This window comes from Lissotriton helveticus, chromosome 11, assembly GCF_964261635.1.
Source record: "Lissotriton helveticus chromosome 11, aLisHel1.1, whole genome shotgun sequence".
NCBI lineage: Eukaryota > Metazoa > Chordata > Amphibia > Caudata > Salamandridae > Lissotriton > Lissotriton helveticus.
The window spans coordinates 978,231,437-978,251,761 of NC_136072.1; the positions used below are offsets into that span (position 1 = coordinate 978,231,437).

General features: G+C 42.8%; 1 protein-coding gene across 2 annotated transcripts in view; it reads right to left on the reverse strand.

Annotated features, from left to right (window-relative positions):
• The window catches only part of GRK3 (G protein-coupled receptor kinase 3), a 1,268,751-nt gene that overhangs the window by 434,956 nt on the left and 813,470 nt on the right, over positions 1-20,325 (reverse strand). For both annotated transcript variants that reach the window (XM_078667331.1, XM_078667330.1), the window contains exon 8: positions 8,536-8,627. In XM_078667331.1, the coding sequence (XP_078523457.1) occupies positions 8,536-8,627 (92 nt within the window). The remainder of the gene's footprint in view (positions 1-8,535; positions 8,628-20,325) is intronic.

The following is a 20,325-nucleotide window of genomic DNA, read 5'->3' on the forward strand; positions in this document are numbered from 1 at the left end:
TGTATGAATTATGGGTCTCATCAGTGAGAAGTCTACAGACAGAAACGACATATAGTGGAATGTTTTGTACTGCTTATTACACAGGATCTTGAGAAATGAATTGAAAGTACATTTTTGCTACCATTATCATCCTCTCTTGATCATCACTTAATCTTATCTTTCATATTGCAAATACAATTCTATATATACAAACATGCCTTTATTAATGCTTGTTCAATCTTCATTGTGAACCTTTTTGGCTGGTGGACACCGGGCAGCTTGAACTTTGAGCTGTTTCAACCTGGATCCCCTCATGGGTGATTAGTGCACTATACAAATAGACATACCATATCATATTAATATTAAAACAAGGATAATAGTGGGTTGCCAGAATCTCTTTTTACAAATTATTTGTTGTGTAAGCAATGTGCTGAATGATCAAGAGGTGAATGAGTTTGGTTAATGGTGCTCCATTCATGAATGTCATTTTAACTGTCTGCAATAATACAACTATTTTTAAGCTGAAGAAAAAATGTTTTCTCCTAAAATTCAGAAGGCATCATGAATGCATGGGTTTTTATATGGACAAGTAGAGGAAGAGAACTATTTCATATTTAGGTGTCTGTGTTCAAAGTTTATTCCGATTGCACAATTAATTAAAATCACAGAAAACATTACAATATGGTTGAGTAGAAGACTATTGGAAGCAGCCAATAGGTCACAAACGAGCTAAATAAAAGTGGGAGTGCATGTCAGAGCCAACAAAAAGGAAAAACCCTCATTTTACATATACCATAATTAAAGTGCAATACCAATTAACCATAGGGCCACTCAGATTATCAAGGGGAGAGCTTGCCATACCAGGCAGGGGTCCTAATGCTTTTATGAAGTAAGCATTGAATATTAAACTTTACTTTCATAGGGTAAAATTTTTAAGCATTGATGAGGCAATCGCCATGAACTTAACAGTTCCTGTGGTCATTCAGCATTAGTCAACGATTTGACATTCAATTACAGTAGGCCCTGATGCTCAATTTCCTAATCACTGGAACAGGATAATAGCATCTAAGTGGAGAAAAAAAGGGGCACAAACATAAAATGTGTAAAAGTGATTCCTCATCAAAACAACAGCCCCTACATGAAGCATCCGTGGTGCCAGTCAGGCAGCCGTACTAGTACGCTTTGAGTGGTATTAACAACCCTTATTATGTGTATCCCTGAATGATCAAGAATAATAGCTTTAATTTAATCCATTTCCAGACTGGACATCAATGAATGTTATTTTATAAAGAAGAATCTATTTTCGTGTTTACAAAGAACACATAGACCAAAGCAACCAAAGCATTTAGCAGCACTTACAAACAAATAATTTGTGAATGTCCTCACAAAAAATGTATGAAGTTTTAAAGGCATATAAGGTAGAATTCTATTCAGCAAATTTAAAGAGTAGCCTTATATCAAGAGCCCATTGAGGAGTTCCTACACATACCCACTCCCATTAAAGATTCTTCACCTTCTTGGTAAAATCTTTTGTGTAGCCAATGAGGATTGCAGAACTCGGGGCACTGTGGGACTGTATGCACTGGGAGTGTTCACAACTGTTCAGATAATGTCTTCAGGTTTTTCTAAAATCATTGCACTTAGGCATAAAGGGATTTACCTAACTTTAGGCTGAGGTTGTACACTGTTTTGCGGAGCCTATAGCCATGGTGGTATGACACCAGCTTGACAACTATTTTACTGAAAATTAGTGCATTGTTAATTTGTTTGTAGATGTTATAGCATGTTGTCTAAATGAACTTTTGGAGCAGCGTGATAGGTCTGCAAACAGGAAGGTCAATAGTGGGAATTAGAGGGATTTCAGAAACAACCTTGGACAGAAAACTGGAACACGTTTCAAACAAAGTGTATAACCATAGTGGAAATTATGTGTCAAGTTGCAAATGGTTTCAAACCAATATAATATAATGTTCTTGACATCTACTGACATGTCTGGAAAAAATTTCCAGCAGCATCATGGGAGATGCTACTAGAGTACAAGCGTTTTTTGGTCCCATTTGCCATTTCTCCATCATCAGAAGATAGGGAAATGCTTTTCTTCGGCCGCAGGAGTATCCTCCTTGTAATCCTAAAACAGTTCTCTTTGACAATCACCATTGCAAACTGTGAACCTTCAGGATACTCCAATGGGTTGATCTAAAATGGAAAGGACTCTTCTAATAAGTAGAGGTTTAAGGGGGTTGACCCAAAACTACCAATGGATAAGGAGGCTGTCCAAAGGCCTCTCTCTGTATCTTTTATTTTTGGTGTTGATAACATGAGCTCATACAAACCTGTAATTGTATTCAAAATGCAACTTGCAGAAAGAGAAAGCTAACAATATCAGCATTTCTTGCTTTGAAGGACGTCTTTGCTTGTGAAAAGTCATTGTGGACAGTACTCATTTATTTTTCAGTGTATTGCAAAAAACAATCCGTTATTCGCCTTGCCAGAATCATGTACAAATAATTATTAATCAGCTTTTTAAATGGTGAGACATTCTAGAAAAATATCTGTAGAAGAAGATTGGACTGCAAGACAATCTTAAGAATGTCTTATATGCCATGGCCTCTGAAAAGAGATTTGACACCATGGCTAGTGTTCTGTTATAAATCACATTTAAAGTACAAACACTTAAGCAAGCAGTAAATGTTGATTAAGCCTTTAATTAGGCTGCTGGTTCAGTCCTGAATGATGAGGGCACTGGGAGTATTACTGTTCAAAACGGTTTAAAATAGGCGAGCATGAATTTTCACAACAAGTTAAAATGAGAGATTACAGTAAATATATATGCTCTCACACAACCTTAACAAGCTTTGGCAAAGAGAAAAGATCTGGCGTCTCCACCATCCTTTTAGACATGTTGTTTTGTTATGACTTTTGCAGAACTTTATTGTTTGGGAAGCTGTAGGGCATTTCATGGTATTAAAAAACATTGCTCAAAGATAAAAATGTTTTTAGACTAAAAAAATGCAGACACTACTATAGTACTCCCTGTGATTACAGCGAACTATATTCTGTGTGGATGTGCTCCTTGAGAAAGACCCGAATGCTGTAAATCATAGTGAAAGCAGGCAATTGCTGAAGTGGGGTGATGAGTTGACCCTCGAAGGAGGCTAGAGTAGGTTGGAAACAATGCAAATGACATAATCACAGACAAATGGATGAACTACAGCTGGAAATCTCTATAAGTAACCATGCCATACGCATACGTTTAGTAAAATCAAAAGGTCTTGGCTAACACAAACCTAAAAGAAGCCAATTAGTGTGGCTTTCCTTCCAGCCTCCTGCATTTAAGAAAGAAAGGAGGAAGAAAAGAAGTAATAAAAGGAGAAAAAAATACAAAGAAAGAAGGAAAGGAAAGAAAGCAATGAAACAAAGGAAAGAAAGAAAGACTGCAAGTAAGAAAGAAAAGAAAAAAGAGTAGTAAGATAGAATGAAGGCAAAAAGGAACTAAAGAAGACAAGAAAGAAGAAAAGCAAGAAAGAAACAAACAGAGAAAAAAGGAAGGCAAAAAAGCAGGAAAGAAGAAAGGAAGGCAAGAAAGAAGGAAATAAAGAAGTCAAGAAAGAAGGAATGAGGGATGTTAAGACAGAAAGCAATAGATATTAAAGGCTGGAACGAAAGCAAGGAAGAAACCAAGAATGAAAGAATGAAAGAACAAAAGAAAGGATGAATAAATAAAAGAAAGGAAAATAAAGAACAAGAAAGAGAGAAAGAAACCAAGAAAGAAAGAAAAACAGAGGTAATAGATAAGGACATAAAGGAAGAATGAAAGCAAGGAAGAAGGAATAAAGCCAAGAAAGAAGGAAAAAAAGAAATGAAAGCACGAAAAGAGTAATGAAAGCAGGAAAGGAGGAACAAAACTAAAAGAGAGACAGAAAGAAAATGAAATGAAAGCCAGAAAAAAAAGTAAGAGGGAAATTATGAAGGAAAGAGAAAAAGAAAGAATGAAGGAAATAAGGAAACTGAAAGAAAACAGAAAACGAGAAAGAAGGAAATCATTCATGTAAAAGGAAAGAAAAATGGAAACCTTGAAAGAAGAAATGAAAGAGAAAAGAAAAGCAAAAAAGAAGAAATGAATGAAAGAAAAAGGGAATGAAGGAATGAAAGAAAAAAGTAAAGCAAGGTAGAAGAAAAATATGTAAGAAGATAGGAAGGCAAGAATAAAGGAATGAAGCAAAAAGGAAAGTAAGTCTGAAAGAGAGAAGAAAGGAAAGAAGGAATAAAAAAGTGTTACAAGTGCTGCACACTAAACATGATAAAGGTGAGTTTTCTTCCTGGGAAAAGTTTCTAATAGAGTCATTGATGACATTGAGTACAGAGTAAACGTGTTTTGAAGAATTGCTCACCAATTAAATCCAATGTATAATCCTGACGCTTTCAAACCCTTAATACAGAACTGTTTCAAATTGACACAATCTGTTTTGATGTGAAATTCTCTTTGGAGTGTCCCCTGTTTATCTGAGAAAGTCAGATTTGCCAATAGGAATTTACAGCAGCATTGGCAGGATACAGGAACTGATAAAGCGTGGAATGTGGCCAGCGCTCTCATCTGGTATGAGTAGTCCTGCTATAATATCAGACTCTAAACACAAAGGTAACATCAAAGTAATATATTAAAAATAAAAATATTGGTACAGAAGGGATCTAACTTGTGAGCGGATGTGCTCTTTGTGAAAGAGCAAAATGGAGTCACTCAAAGTGAAGTTATCCAGTGACTAAAGTGATGTATGCTTCAGTGGGCAGAAGCAAAATGTAAATCACACACAAATAGACCAGTGGTTAAAGAAACCTGGTTGCTAGCCCCCTTAAATAATTATATTGAACATATATTTTTTTTTAAAAATCAAGAGGTCTTGGATAATGCCAGACCTAAAAAGCAGCAAATCACTCTGACCCCTCCGAAGTCTCTCACATCTTCCTGCCTTGCTTCCTCATGGCATTGATATCATAAGCCTGGGTCAGTGGCAGGTTGTCAAATCAACTTCTCCAGCCATAGTGGCAAGCACTTTCTCATTAAAGAGAACTGTAAAAGGTACTTGAAACGCAAACAAAAAAATAACAAAACCATGCAAATCACTATTTACATTAGCTGCTGGAACTAATTTCTATTCTATTCTCCTAGATTTATAGAGTGCATGGATACTCAGAAGGGCTTCCCAGGGCTAACTAGCCACAGGACAGAACCACACCAGAACCAAACCAGGATAGACAATGAATGAGTGCACAACTGAACGAATGAATAGGAAGATTTATATATGCAGATGGAATAATGAATGGATGTGAAATCTGACATAAAGAAGATGGGTGAATGAGTGGACGAATAAAAGAGAAGAGCAGAATGTATATGTGTTCCAAATTACAATTCATATTCAGTATCAAGAGATTTGAAATCTTTTTCTACAGTGCATATGCATAAAAAATATATATATATATATATATACATAAATATATATATATACATATATATACACACACACATATATATATATATATATATATATATATATATATATATATATTCACTGAAAAATCCAAGGTATTGATATTGTTAGGCGAAATGTTCAGTAATAATGTAAAATTTTAAACTCTAAAAGCAACTGTTATAGTTATCTCAAATTACTATAACTCGTGCCCTAAAGGTAGCTATAACTAGCAAACCGCCATGCACAGTTTTCTCATCACTCATTACATTGCCAGCGTTACGGTGTTATTATCAATGATGTCATAAGTGCTGTAATATGTAAGGTAATTATCAGTGCATGGCGAGGGCGTGAGTTATACTTACCTTAGTGCACGACTTATAGTTTCTTGAGATAACTAGAACTGGTGAATTTCAGTGGTTTTTAGAATGTAAAACATTATGTTGTTACTGAACATTTCACATAACTATAACGTAAATCTAACCTTTGTTATTTCTGTGAATTTTTTGTGCTTTTTTAACATAAACTAATGAGTTACCATATGTAGTGTCAACCCCCCGCCTGTGGCCAACCCCCCCCCCCGCATGTAGCCAAGACCATGTTGCTGTCCACATGAGCCATGTGGGCCTTCTACCCGGGCCTTAGTAGGCCCTGGAGACCCCATCACAGAGTGCCATTTATCTAAAGGGGAGGGGGAGCGTCATCAGGTCCTGGGTTCCCATCTCCCAGGACCATGGACATAGAATGAGACCAGTGTCATAGGCAGACATTCTCAAGTGTAAGCTTTACTTACACTGCTGATCTGAACTCCTAAACCACTCTGCAGCACCTTTCACTACGAAAACAGACCGAGAGGAACAAATAAGTATTGCGTCATTAAGTGGCACTCCCGAAGGGGCCCAGATCGGATACAAAGAAAGTTTCAACAGTTGAATGTCTTGTAAATCACAATGCAGCTGACAGAGCGCAAAACAGTAGAGCTGACAAGGTATGAACTGCAGCAGATGCACCTTGACAGCAAAATGAGAGATGGCAATATAGCCTCCATAAGAAGGTCTACTTATTTATATGTTTTTATTTATTTATTTATAAAGCGCTCTAATCACCCCATCAAGGGTATCTCCGCGCTATGACTGCCATTGCTAACCAAGGAGAGAGGAATCAGAACAGTGTGGTTTTCAGCAGCTTTCTAAAAATCAGGAAGTTAGTGTATTGGCATAAATGAATTGGTAGTTGGTTCCAGTAGAGTGTAGCTAGGTGGGAGAAATCTTTGCTGCCCGTGCAACCTTTTTTAAAATGTGGGATATGGAGAAGAGCTTTGGACCTTGACCGCAGGGGCCTAGATGACATATATCTGGCCAACTTATCTGTCAGATAGCTAGGACCCAGATTGTTTAAAGATTTGTAAACAATACAACAGATCCTAAATTGAATCCTCTTCCGCACCGGACGCCAGTGCAGTTTTTGGAGTAGAGGCAGTGAAGCTGTTCTGGGAGGGGCATTGGTCACCAAGCGGGCCACCGTGTTTTAGACTACCTGTAGTTTTTTTAGGGAGGTTTCCTTAGCTAAAATCAGCAAAGCATTGCAGTAGTCCAGGCGGCTTAAGACTAATGCCTGGATCAGGGTTTTCCACGTAGAGAGTGGCAGGAGAGGAAAGACTCTTCGAAGGAGACTGAGTGTGTGAAAGCATGCAACAGCAGTAGTGGTGGTATGCTACAGCAGTGTTAATTTTTGATCTAGGTCCTGATCTCTGTACTGGGGGGAATGTATGACATTGTTCTGCATTCTGTCCATCAATTGATCTTTTTGCATTTGTCATCCCGAGTGGGACGGGTATGCCCAGACGTGGGTCCCGTGCTCTCCATGCCACTGGAGGCAAGCTAGCGTGGCTGATGAGGAGTAAAACCCCCAAACCAGTCCAAGGATGCTTATTCCCAGTCCAGGGAGGACCTGGCCTGGCAGTTCGGGCTTGACTGTTCCCATGGAGAGCAGGGTCAAGACAAATTTGCATATGGCTGGTTTCAAACTCAAATGATATGGGAGCAAAGAAACAATGGATTTAGGCCCAGATCTCTGTACTGGGGTGAATGTATGCCATTATTCTTCATTCTGTCCATCAATTGTTCTTTTGGCATCTACTTGCATTCATAGCACCGGAAAGAAGCAGCTTTAAGGCACTTGGTGAAAGGGACTAAATGTTGTCACTCAACCTGAGGGAAGTCAGTGGCTGAAGTGGGCTGATCTACAGCTCCATGCTATATGCAGAAGTGGGCGTTAGCAAAATCTGAATGACAGTTGAACAGACCTATGGTTGAAGAAGTATAGCTGAGAGCCCCTCTGCAATATATTTCAGCAACAAATGATATCGGCACTCCTGTGGATTTTTCACTGTGGTTTATGTAACTGTGAGCGACACAAACATCCACACGTTTCGGCTGCCAGACACAGCCTTGTTCACGATGGTGAGCATCAAACATTTTTACATTTAAATACATGTTTATATTTAGACATAGAAAGTGGACAGCTTTGGTGAGTTACACACACAATGTTGAATAAACATGGGCGTCATCTTAGAACATGTTTGAAACGTCTTCCAAAGCTTTCATCCTTAAAAAAACATTATATCCGTTTAATTTAATTAAACGTCTCTGCATAAAAGCTTTAAAAACCTTTGCATTTGCGGTTGGGAGGAGCTTTGTATTTCTGGGAGTATCTGCCTGTAAATACATGGGGATATTTGCATATCTCTTCTCATACCTCTTGAAAATCTACTTTCTTTTAAGGGCAGGAATAAGCGTGCTTCAAGGAGGCACTAGGGAAAGAACCCTATTTAATGTGGGTGTATGGGAACGATATGCATACAAAAGACATTATAGTCAAAACAGTTTTCACCTATAGAAAAATCTGCAGACATGCAACTAAAAACACAGACAGAGAAATACCACTGTTAAGAGTATTGCAGGAAGAATTCTGAGATTATTATTACATACAAGAAAGTTGGGAAATGTATTCTTCAAATTTATGAGTAATCACTTGAGAGCAAATGCAAATTATGATAGTTGACCTTGCAAAAACATCACTTAAAACTTACATTTTACCAGTGTCAGCTTTCCGACAACCGTACACTTCACCAAACCCTCCTCGGCCAATTATTCGATGGACACTAAAGTCGTTCATTGTTAACTGTGGAGTAAAAATGATAAACTCTTTAATTGCCATATTCAGAATTTAAAAAAATGTTAAGTAATTGCGGCTGTGGTTTTGAGGTGCAACAAACAAGACAATTCCTTAATTCCAGTCCAAGACCCTTTTTTCTATTTTTTAGATTATATAGCGCAAACTAGACCCGAAGATATCGGTATTAGTCCTAGATGTAGGCAAATGTGAATTACCGATTCATAAATACCAAATTTTACCGATTCGGTATTCATGAATCGGTAATTCAAATGTAGGTAGAAATTCGGTACCAAATACCGAATCGGTATGATTCGGTATTTACCGATTCTGTAATTACAGAATCAGTATTTGCCATTAATTCCTATGGGCCTTGAAGCCCATAGGATTCAATGGTAGTTACCGATTCGGTAATTACCAAATCGGTAAAAATACCGAATTTACAAGGGGGACAGAGTGTCACTTTGACACCCTGTTGCACCCCTGTAACTGGCTTGTGCGCCATGTGGCACACAGACATGCCCTTAAGGCATGTCTGTGTGCCACATGGTACAGGTGGTACACAAGAATTCGTTATTTACCATGCAATTGTATTACATGGTAAATAACGAATTCTAAAGGCCCTGAAGCACTGTTAGAAGTGCTACCTACATAGGAAAATACAGATTCGGTAATTTTACCGATCGGTAATTTTACCGATTTGGTAAAATTACCGAATCTGTATGTTTTCAGTGCCCCTACATACCAATGTCAAAATACCGGTCGGAAACGGCCGGAAATCGGTATTTTCGGCCGATACCGACCGGTATTTTGACACCTACATCTGGCCCATAGAGCGCTTTACATAGCACCAGTTTCGTTACATCAGGACACATTCATTTTTGTTAGGCACGGGGAGATGGAGTGATGTGCCCAAAATCACAGGATGTTGAGCGTCGTTGCCAAGACTCGAACCCAGTTCCTTAGCTTCGACGTCGACTACGCTAGCCGTAAGGATATATCCTCTCCCCAAACTTGAAACAATAAAAAAGTAAAATGTCAAGTATATTTTAATTTGGTAACAGTGCAACACTGTACACGGAAGTGATTTTTCAGTGAGTGCCTATGAATAGACAAATTACTTCATCCAGACAGTAAGGTAGGCACATCAACATAATTTATTTCCAATCTTTGACATATCCAATTTAGGGAATCATTTAATTTTCAACTTGGGCTCTGCAAATGGTTTTACTACTTGAAACATTTGTCATTGGACTGGAAGGGAACCATTTTACTTCACAGCTAATGAAACATGATTTTAATAAAGCTCTCTTCAAGTTAAAGTGAGTTATCCTGTTTGATAGTATTATATATTTCATGGTTCGCTTTTTAAGACACATTAATTGCAGCATACAAAAAGTACACAAACTATTACATATATTTTTCATATAAAACAGTCATAATTTACTAAACGTAGTTTACTTATCATAAACCGAATGTGCGGATTCAAACAATAAACCATAAAACTGCTGTCCACTGCTCCACCACAACACAGAAAAGCAGCCAAACAATAGTTAAGTAGGGAAAAGACAAAAAAAGCGATAAAACCACAGGGAAAACACCTGCATCTACAGTGTGTTGATGTTTGTCCCACAGTGAAATAACAGCAAACTGGAATTAACATTCCAGGGTCAATATTGAGGGGCAAGTTACGAGTATGGCAGTCCTTGGACAGCCAAACCCGTAGTGGAACGGCAGTGGCGTTCCAGACACCACCACACCAACGGTCTGACCACCCAATTACGACTTGGGCAGTTGGACTGTAATTGGACCACTGGCTCCGCCAGGGAACTGCCGTTCCCGGTTGGTGGCATGGCAGTAAGGGGCTATGTAATATGCAGGTGGTGCAGCACCACCATGCATATTACAAGTTTCGGGCCAGCCAGCGGATTCATGGAGGTTTTTCCTCCATGAAAAGGCTGGCAGCACTGAAAAAAGGGGGCCTTACAGGGCCCCCTCAGTCCACTCAGCCTGGGGATGCCATCAGGGGGGCACAACATGTGCCACCCCGTGAGCATGCACTTAGGTTCCTGCACAGCATAGATATAAGTCCATGCCGGGAAGGAACCCCGTGTGTCATTCCCATTGCGGTACCTCTTTCAAAGGCACTGCCGCCTTTGAAAGACACACTGCAGCAGGACCACCCACACCGCCTACCTGCCAGACCACAAAGTGGTTGTAATCTGGCAGGCTGGCGTCAGCGACCTTTGGCGGAGCGGTTGGCAGCCCCGTGCTACCGCTCCGCCATAAGTCATATTTGGGCCCTTAGGGGTGACGAGGGGCAGCAGCACTGGCACTGCCCAGGTTACACTGCATGTTTCCTTGTGATCTCCTACCCAGAGGTGACAAGGAAGCACCATGAGCAGATGGAAAACAGGGCTGTAAGAACTGTGCTAGGCTTCTTTGTTCTCACATCTAATCTATCACTGGGACCTTTCAGGTTGTCAATTGCCAAGGGAGGCATGAGAAGATACATCTTCCAACTCTTTCCTCCCCTTTCATACCTCAGCAGCCACTTGTTTGCTACTGGCAGACAAGTGGAGAGGTAAAGGACTAGAGTGTTCTGTCCTTCCATGTCAGATGGAAGAAAAGGAAACAATCCTGTATGTGTGGCACCACCATCTGACATCACGCCATTTGCTGCAATTTTGCCTCCTGTTTTTCCACCCTCCAAAAAGTTGTTTGTAGATGACCAAATTCCACGGGCATTGCATATGTATCAAGCTGTGGTATGCAGGTGAGTGCACACCTCCTCCGCGGGGCAGACATGACAGGGAGTGAACCCCTTCCCATCCACTATGGAGAGTGACAAGACGCACTAGAATGAAAATTCCGAAGATTGAGGAGGCTCATGTTTACTCAGAGACGCATTTGCAAATGATGCCTGGAAAGAATAAGTGGCCCTTGGGGGTAGAGTCACTGACAGGCTGGAAGACTTAGAGTTGCTGGATAGACTTGGAAATTCAGATGGCTAGTTGGTGCCAGGATTGTCTCTGAGGCTTCAGAGATGCAGAAAGGTGTAGATCTCCGAAGCCTTGAGGGTTCTGGAGTTCATATTAGATAAGTCATTGAGAGGGTCTAACAAGCCTTGGGTAGAGAGAGAGGTAGAGGTGCTAGAAAGTCTTCCAATGTATGCACTGTGGCAAGCCTGTTCCTGGTGTAGGAGTGGTAACATAGGCAAACAAACAGATAAGGATGTAAAAAGAGATGATGCTCTGCAATGCCACAGTGATACCACACTACTAGTGCTGCAACATCAGATGCACAGGCTGCTGACCTGATTGTGTGCTCTGCCAGCGGGGTCTCTAGAGGGGTGCGGGGGGTGCGGACCGCACCGGGTGACACCAGGACATGGGGTGACACCGTGGTGTGTGTCGACAATAATCTTGGCCGGCGGCCGGGTAAGGTTCGACAGACAGTAATAATATTTTGCATTTTGGTGTCACGGAGTCCATGACACCAAAATGCAAAGTAATATTAGTCTCTCGAACCTTACCCGGCCGCCGGCCAAGAGTATTGTCCAATTAGGCTAAGACGTAGGCGACGTTCGAAACGTCACTCACGTGACGTGGGAGCCCGCCGTTTTCATCACTGCTCATGGGGTTTTGCAGAGGAAGGCAAGCGTGCACCTGGCACTGCACAGCCTCCCCCTAGAGTGCCTTCATGAGACAGCCCCGCTTGCATGCCAGCACGAGACAGCCCCCCTTGCATACAAGCACGAGACAGCCTCCCCCTTGCATGCCTGCACGATTCCGCTGGGGTGCTGGTGGTGTTTCAACCATGCGCCAAGGCCTGACCCTCCTGCTGTCTCTGCCCCGGCTCCCCTCCCTGGGGAAAGAGAGCGTGTTGTGATTGTGAAGGCACTGTGGGGTTCCCACAGGAGTGTCGTCCTTGTATGAACATCACACTAAACGGCACCACTAATCCTGGGCTTTTCACCTACAAGTAGTTATCATGAGTGTGTTATTCGAACGAGCTAAATAGGAGCAAAAAAAGACTCCAACTACCAGAATGCATAGGCAGGCACATGAAAGACAATAACCATAATGCATGATGGCATTGAGTGTCGCACGCAGGGGCTCCAGTGACGCACATTGCGTCACTAACCACGCAGGGATGCCATGCCCTTGAAACTCCGAGCCCCTCCCACCCAGAATTACTATCTATGTGTACCGTGCAGACATCACCCCTCGCTTTTCCCAGAGATTCCTTCGTGGACTCATATCCGACACCCCCATGTTCTCTCTCGGTTGCACTGTTCACACAGCACACCTCCCTTCCAAGCTCCGGGCCCTCTCCACCCAGGCCTCTTCCCGCCCACTGGCCCTACACCCTGGAGTCCGCGTGGAAAGGGCTGAGCGGCTGGAAGCCCCATGCTGGAGGGGCGGCCCGACCGGACCGCTGCCCTCAAACACAAAGTGAAAGCGAGTGGCAGAGTGGAGGAAGAGGCGATGGGCTCCCGGGAATAATTCCTCCAGAGCTGACTGCTGCTGCGCGACTTTCATCCAGCATTGTGTATAGAAATGTAAGTAAGTGGCCTCACGCTCCAAGTTTATAAACACAGAGCCTGCCTTGGGCATGAGTCTGTGTTTACTCTTTGTGGAGGGCATGGGGAGGGGAAGGTGAGTAAGGGAAATAGGGAGGAGAGTGGGAAACGGGTTGAAACGAGGGGGTAAAGACAGAGTAGAAGAGGATAGAAAAATGAGGGAAAGGGATATTGATGAGCGAGAAAGAAGACAAGCACGAGTAAAAACAGGCAAGGCAAGTGTAAAAGAAAGATGCCAGAAATAGGGGACGAGATTAGTACCAAGCAGGCCCGGTTCTAGAGGGTGGGCCGGGTGGGCCAGGCCCACCCAAACATGAGCTTGGCCCACCCAAATATGAACCTTGGCCCTGGCAGTGACACCAGCAAAGCCAACAGAAAATGGCCACTGCAATTTAAAACGTTCTCTGAACGTTATTTTCCTTCTTTCTTCAGGAGTTGCATGAATGGGCCTGGGTTCGCACCCCCAATCACGAATCTGCATCTCCTATTAGAAAGGTGGGCTGTGTCCCCGCCCACTCGTGCAGGTACAATAGGGGCAATGCAAAGGGGACAGATCCTTTCGTTGGCACTGGATTTGTGTACCGTCCTGCTGCGTGGATATGTCATTCTTGTAACCCTCACTGTTTTATGGTGATGTTCACACATATGATTTATTGACAATGTATATTCTGTATGTGTGATGTCAGCGCTGGTGAAGAGGAGCTTGTTTATGCGGGTTCATTTTCCTGACCCCTTGAGCTGCTCATCAGATTGGGCTCTGACACAGTTTGTAAGGAGCAGGTAAGAGAATGTGTGGCTATTGTTGCGTTTTTTTCATCTGTGAACAAGACATACTTTGTGTGCCGTGTATATTTTATTTAAATCGTTTGTTTAAATCTTTAGTATCATTATCATGACTTGTTCAACCAATGAGGCAGGACAACTATTAAAATGTCAAGATAACTCTGGGGATTAATGATCCTGCTGGAGAGCAATCTTTTGTCTGTTTGTAGTTTTTATATGCAGTAAAACAGTAGTTAACGTGGATAGCTGGGGGGTCACTGCCTTTGTCACAGAGATCCTTTGATTACTTGCAGTTCAGAAGTTACAATCCTAACATAGGACAGTAATCTATGGACTATCATCAAAGACCTGCATTCAAACCTGAATAGTATAATTTGATATTTTTTTTGGTATTGCTAGTTAGTTCACATTTTCCCAGTCTTTCATAGTTCTAATGTTGCAATAAAGAGTTTGTATGGGCATTGTACATTCTAATCAATAAAGCCAACCCCCAACCACTGGGGTATGCTTTAAATCCTGTGTTTGTGCTTCTCCAGACCTTACCCTCTTAAAACATATTGCCCAACAGTATGGATGACATGTGATTCCTACACCTGGTAATCCTCATTAGTTTATGTGACATTCCCTATAGGCTGATTTACATGCTTGTGTGATTTATTGTCTCTGCATAATGTGTGCGTGATGTAAAGTACTGTGACACCCTACACTACGAGTAGCGCTAGACAACAAATAAAATGCATATGAGAGAGGGGCTACGGAGAGATGATGGGCACTGTTGGAGGATGGCTATGAGGGAATCCGAGGGGGACATCATGGGGGGAGGGGCTATGGAGCGCTGAGCGGCACTGGTGGAGGGTGGCAATGAGAAAATCTGAGGAGGAGGTAATGGGGTTGGAGCTACGGCGAGATGAGGGGCACTGGTAAAGGTTGTTTGTGAGGGAGTCTGAGGAGGAGGTCATGGGGAGGGGCTTCGGAGTGATGAGGGGCACTGGTGGAAGGTGGTAGGGAGGGAGTCTGAGGAGGAGGTCATGAGGGAGGGGCTGTGGAGCGATGAGGGGCACTGGTGGAGGGTGGCAGTGAGTAAATACGAGGAGGAGGTCATGTGGGGGAGGGGCTTTGGAGTGATGAGGTGCCATGGTGGAGGGTGGCAGGGAGGGAGTATGAGGTGGAGGTCATGGGGGAGGAGATACGGAGAGATGAGGGGCACTGGTGGAGGGTGGTAGGGAGGGAATCTGAGGAGGCGGTCATGAGGCGAAGAGGCTACGGAGAGATGAAGGGTAATGTTGGAGGATGGCAATGAGGGAATCCGAGGAGGAGGTCATGAGGGGGAAGTGGTTTAGAGCGATGAGGGGCACTGGTGTGAAGGCTTTCGTTTAGTAATAGGGACTTCCTTAATCTTGAACGCTTTATAATATGCTTAGCATTCATGTACTTGTGTTGAAGCCTGGCCTGCTGGAATTTGAGGGTTTGCAGTTAGGTCCAGACATTGCTCTTACTGCCTGGCCAGCCGGAATTCGAGGGTTTGCAGTTAGGTCCAAACCTTGGTCTTACTTTCAAATAACTCTCCACATGCTCTGTGTACACACAGACGCAATCCATTGTATCATGCTGCCTTTTTGCAAGTACATATGATGTAATCAGGGTTTGTAGGCTACCTCCAAAAGCGACAAATTGGGCCCGCAGTGGCCCACCCGAATGCGCCCTTGGCCCACCCAAATAAAAATTCCTGGAGCCGGGCCTGGTACCAAGGAGAGACAGAAGAGGGTACAGATTCAGAGAGGAGACAGTAGAAGGAAGGAAGGGAGCTGCGAAGGAAATACTGGTAGAATAAAGAACTTAGAGACCCATATGCAGGAACACTAGTGCAGAGAGTGCAGTGACAGCTGAGTTCATATTATATGGGGCCGATTGTACCCCAAATATGTCTGTATTTTTTGTTACCAACTCAGGGCAAGGGCCTATTTTCCTTGCTTGCGTTAGGGCCATTGATATCCAGGCTACACCACTGCAAAGCGATTATTTAAAAGGTGAACGATGGGCCAGAATATTTTGTGAGCGGGAAAGGCGTAGTCTGTTTCTCATGCGTAACCATTGTTGACATGCTTAAAAAGACTTTTAGCCTTAGTTGAACGTTGTTCGGGTGGAGCTTTCGTAGACTTTCTTGAGAATTGTTCAGCAATATATCCAGTAGGCCGAGTTTAGCACCTACTTTGCACATTATGCCTACCTCACTGCATGTGGAGTAGGTGAATGGAAGCAAGACTGAAACACAGGAGTTGGCAAAGGCTCGCTGTCACGTTAGGAGCGAGAATATAAATTAGGAAAAAGCCTTCAGTTTTCTGGTATACATGTCCCTTTATTAATGTAATAACTGCACTTTCACAACTTCTTTATTAACCTTCTTGCTTCACACACTTGCTTGAAAATGCACCATTTACCCACCCTTTTTTCAAAATGTTCTCCCCTGAACTCCCCTTACGATGTACTGTCTTGCTCGCTCGACGCTGTGCACTCCAACAGAAAGTTTACGCCTCACCACTTTCAAATATCACCAGCCACCACTGCTTTCCTTCACATCTGGAGTCCAGAAGAGAATGCCCCAGCCTGTAAGTTACTTTTTCTTCTGTGTTTTCGCCTCATCTTTGCCCTTCCTCCCCTTCTTGCTGGGTAGGAGTGGGTTTATGCTGGGCATTTGTTATGCCCACATAGAGCCTGAGGCTTCCCTTGTTTTCTTTATTATGGAGGGTTGTCTCTCTCGCCTCTTGCTCCCACAGACAAGCTCATTAACTGTACTGAAATTATCCACAATAGTTCCACTATTGCATACCCAATATCCTTGTGTTCCATAAGCACCTCAGCCCAAAGTTGCAACCCTCCAGGTGGCGCAGTGGGTTAATGGAATTATGGCACCAATGTCCAGAGTGTCTAAGTGGCATGTTTAAAATCCAGCGGGACTGACTTGGCGTTTCACCCTTGAGATGTTGAACCATGCACCCTGTTATTGACATTCAGAGTTCGAAACAAACGTTACGTGTACAAAAATGCGTGTGTGACTTGTATGGGTTGGGACATCTGAGGCGCATGGCAGCGGTGCGAGAGTGTTGAAGGACAGAACGTGGGACGGAGGGGGGCGAAGGGATCAGCCAAGTGGGGGGGGGGGGGAGAGACAGACTCTCGGGGAGAAATGTCAAGACAAGAGACCTAGAAATATCAGCTCACAGGAGGAGACGGCGAAGAGTTAAATTGAATTATACATTTGCAATGAGAAGTCACTTCTTGGCGCAGAGCCTTCATCTGCGCGCACAGCCAAGGGGGGTGGGGGTCAAAAATGCATTAAAAAAGAGTTGATACCAATAGTAGTCTAGAGAGCTAAGGGTAAAAGATTGATGAGGGAGAGAAGGAAGGGTAAGGGAAAGGAAAAAGGAAAGAAAAGTTAAGTAAGACCCAGCGATGAGGAAGACCGGAAGAGAAGGGTTTGAAAGGAACTAAATTGAACATAGGAGAGGGTAGATGGCAAAGCAAGTAAAAGAGGCCTGGAGTGAAAAGGCAAAATAAATGAAATGGAGAAGTGCTGAGAGCGAAGGGAGAAAGATTTAGTGGAGTAGAAAAAAGGAGAGTAGAGGGAAGCAATTGGTAATGAAAGTAGGAGACGGGAGAGGAAGGGAAGAGTGTTTGGTGCTAGAGCTTTGGCAAGATAGCCCCTGCGAGTGGGCGCTAGAGGGGCTCCCTGGACCCGTTGAAGGACCCTCGGGCAACCAGCGCCTCCTTCTAATGCACCCCCTCAGACGCAGGGAGATGCGCCAGGGCCTTGGAAAGATGGATCCAGGGGATGGCCTGGTGACCCCAGGGGAACGGCGAGGCTTCCCAGCAGACAGGTTCCCCCGGCAGCCCGCCAGAGACGGGGCAGAAGAGGTCGCATGTCACACCTGACATGGCTGGGACTGCCCCGGCTGCCTGTCGTGAAATCTCCTCTGTCCCCATAGGAATGACGACTGAATTATGCGGCAAGAAAAGGGACATTTGGCATAATAGTGGCCTAGAGCGACACACACGGTACGGCCACGTAGGCGTCTCACCTAAAAATTACCAGTTTGGCACATGAACATAGCAATTTGCAACTAAAAGGAGACCAGTGCGCCTTTGTATGCAGCCCCTACTGTGTAGCAGCATGTGTGTTACTCTCCTGTAGTGAAGTTTGATCCATGTGAACTAGAAGCACATTTCTTGGTGAAATATGCATTTATTGCATCCGGCAGTGAATTATGTGGCAAGTGCGGTAAACCCACATTTACACAGAAATCAGATAATTCCAGTGGCACTGCCATTAGTCTCTGTAACTGCAAGTTCACTTCTCCCCAGGTTACTTAGGTTGCGTACGATCTGATGCAAACCTGAGAATTCCCCAAAGTCTGAGCTTTTGTTTTGCATTCTTGTTCTTGCAGTCTTCTTCATTCTGTTATAAACGCGTGATTACAAGTAGCAGAATGCACCTGGCCTGAATGACCTTCACACATTGAACTGGTAAACTTGAGCGTTCGGCTCTGACGAGGGAGATGTGTAAGGGTATCTGAGGGGCATCATGGGTTAATGGGGTAAGTTGTGAGGGGGTGACACCATGAGTTACCCGCACTGGGTGACACCAACCCTAGTGACGCCACTGTGCTCTGCAGAAGATGCAAAAGTTCTGCTGGGTGTTTCAAGATGTTTTTGAAGGAGAATTCATCCTATATTTAAGATAACATCACATAGGTTTTGAAACCAAGCGCATATAAGCAGAGGATCTTTCATACTGCTTTTGTTGAACTTTTCTAACTGTCAGCAAAATGTATTAAAGAAATTGAGGTTGAAGTAATAGTGTTAGTGTTGTCATCATGCATCCTTTGACAAGAATGTCAAGCTCTCTGGCATTTTAGGTCATGTCTATGCCTAGTCAGCCTGCAAAAAGCAATTACAGTTATCGCTTCACAGTGAGGAAGCAGTACTGGGATTTCTAAGGCTGCATACATGGATGCTACACTGGGCAAAGAAAAAATGATTCTGCATGTAGCTTACAAATGAGGGTTATATCTGTACTTAGTGAGCCTTCTACATGAATATGAGACATACCCACATAAGGACGTTGTATTAAGCAACTGAGGACACTTTTCTGCAAGCGGAGGCTACTCTTGGCATTCAATGCATTAATCTGCATAAGGAGTATTTAAAGCCAACTCCAGGCATGCACAGGCTGCACTGAATATTAGAGAAGTAACCTACTGATGGGAAGCCTCCCCTGGGAATTCAAGTTAATATCTGGGCATGAGAATGCCCCACCGGGCTTTTAAGAACAATATGGCATATGGGAAAGCTGTATTGGGAAGTTTGAGCCTTTGGGACTGATTTAGAGTTTGACGGAGAGGGTACTGAATTGCAACGGAGATGGAGTATCCTCTTCCCAAAACTCTCGGTCTGCCTGCCTTTAGATGTGGGAAGACCGACAGGTTTACTGCAACAGAGTAATAGGTACTCCATTGTTATAAACTTTAGACACTCCAAAGGAATCAAGCCATCTGAAATAGAATTGATTCTACAAATTGTTATTAATTTTGCACTGTTTATATTTGTGTACCTATGCTTTCACTGTAAGCAAAGTTTAAATGACATCACTTCCTCTGATGGCAGCGGGATCAAAGGTCATAGCGTATAACTTCTTGTGGTGCCACTGAGGATCAAAAGGTGAGTGCCGTCACTTATACAAAACTTAACATGTTTCTGAATATTTATGATTTCTCTGCTTATTTCCCTTTTCAATGACTCCAACATCTTTGCCAGATGCACACATATCTATCTGTTCCAAAACTGTCTATCTGTATGGTCTATCTGAGCTTTAGTACTTTCTACCTTTTAGGAAAAGAAGGAAATGTCACTGGATACTACTGACACAGGGAAGAACCTTTATGGAAGATGGCTAGCGTTGAACCTAGTTGGCTTATTTGTACAAAAGTTTTCTCCACAACTCTACACAGGTTTGAAGTAGATCATGCCAACTTGATTCAAGGTAAATACCTGTCACATTTTATCTAGTCCAAACAGAACCAAATATCTAACATTTTGGAAAAGCCAGTGTGCACGTGCCGTTCAACTCCCATAATACAAATGTCCCTTATATAATGAGTTCCTGTCTCGGATCTTCAAAAAGTGTTTATCTAGTAATTTGGCACATTATAAACTATAAAGCAGCCTAAAACAAGATGTGTATTATTGGGGCCTCAAGCCTCCAAAGTCAGAAATGTATTTTTATGGCATTAAATTAATGTGTGAAGTAAAATCATTTTTGGAAGGGAAGTTCACAGAGGATCC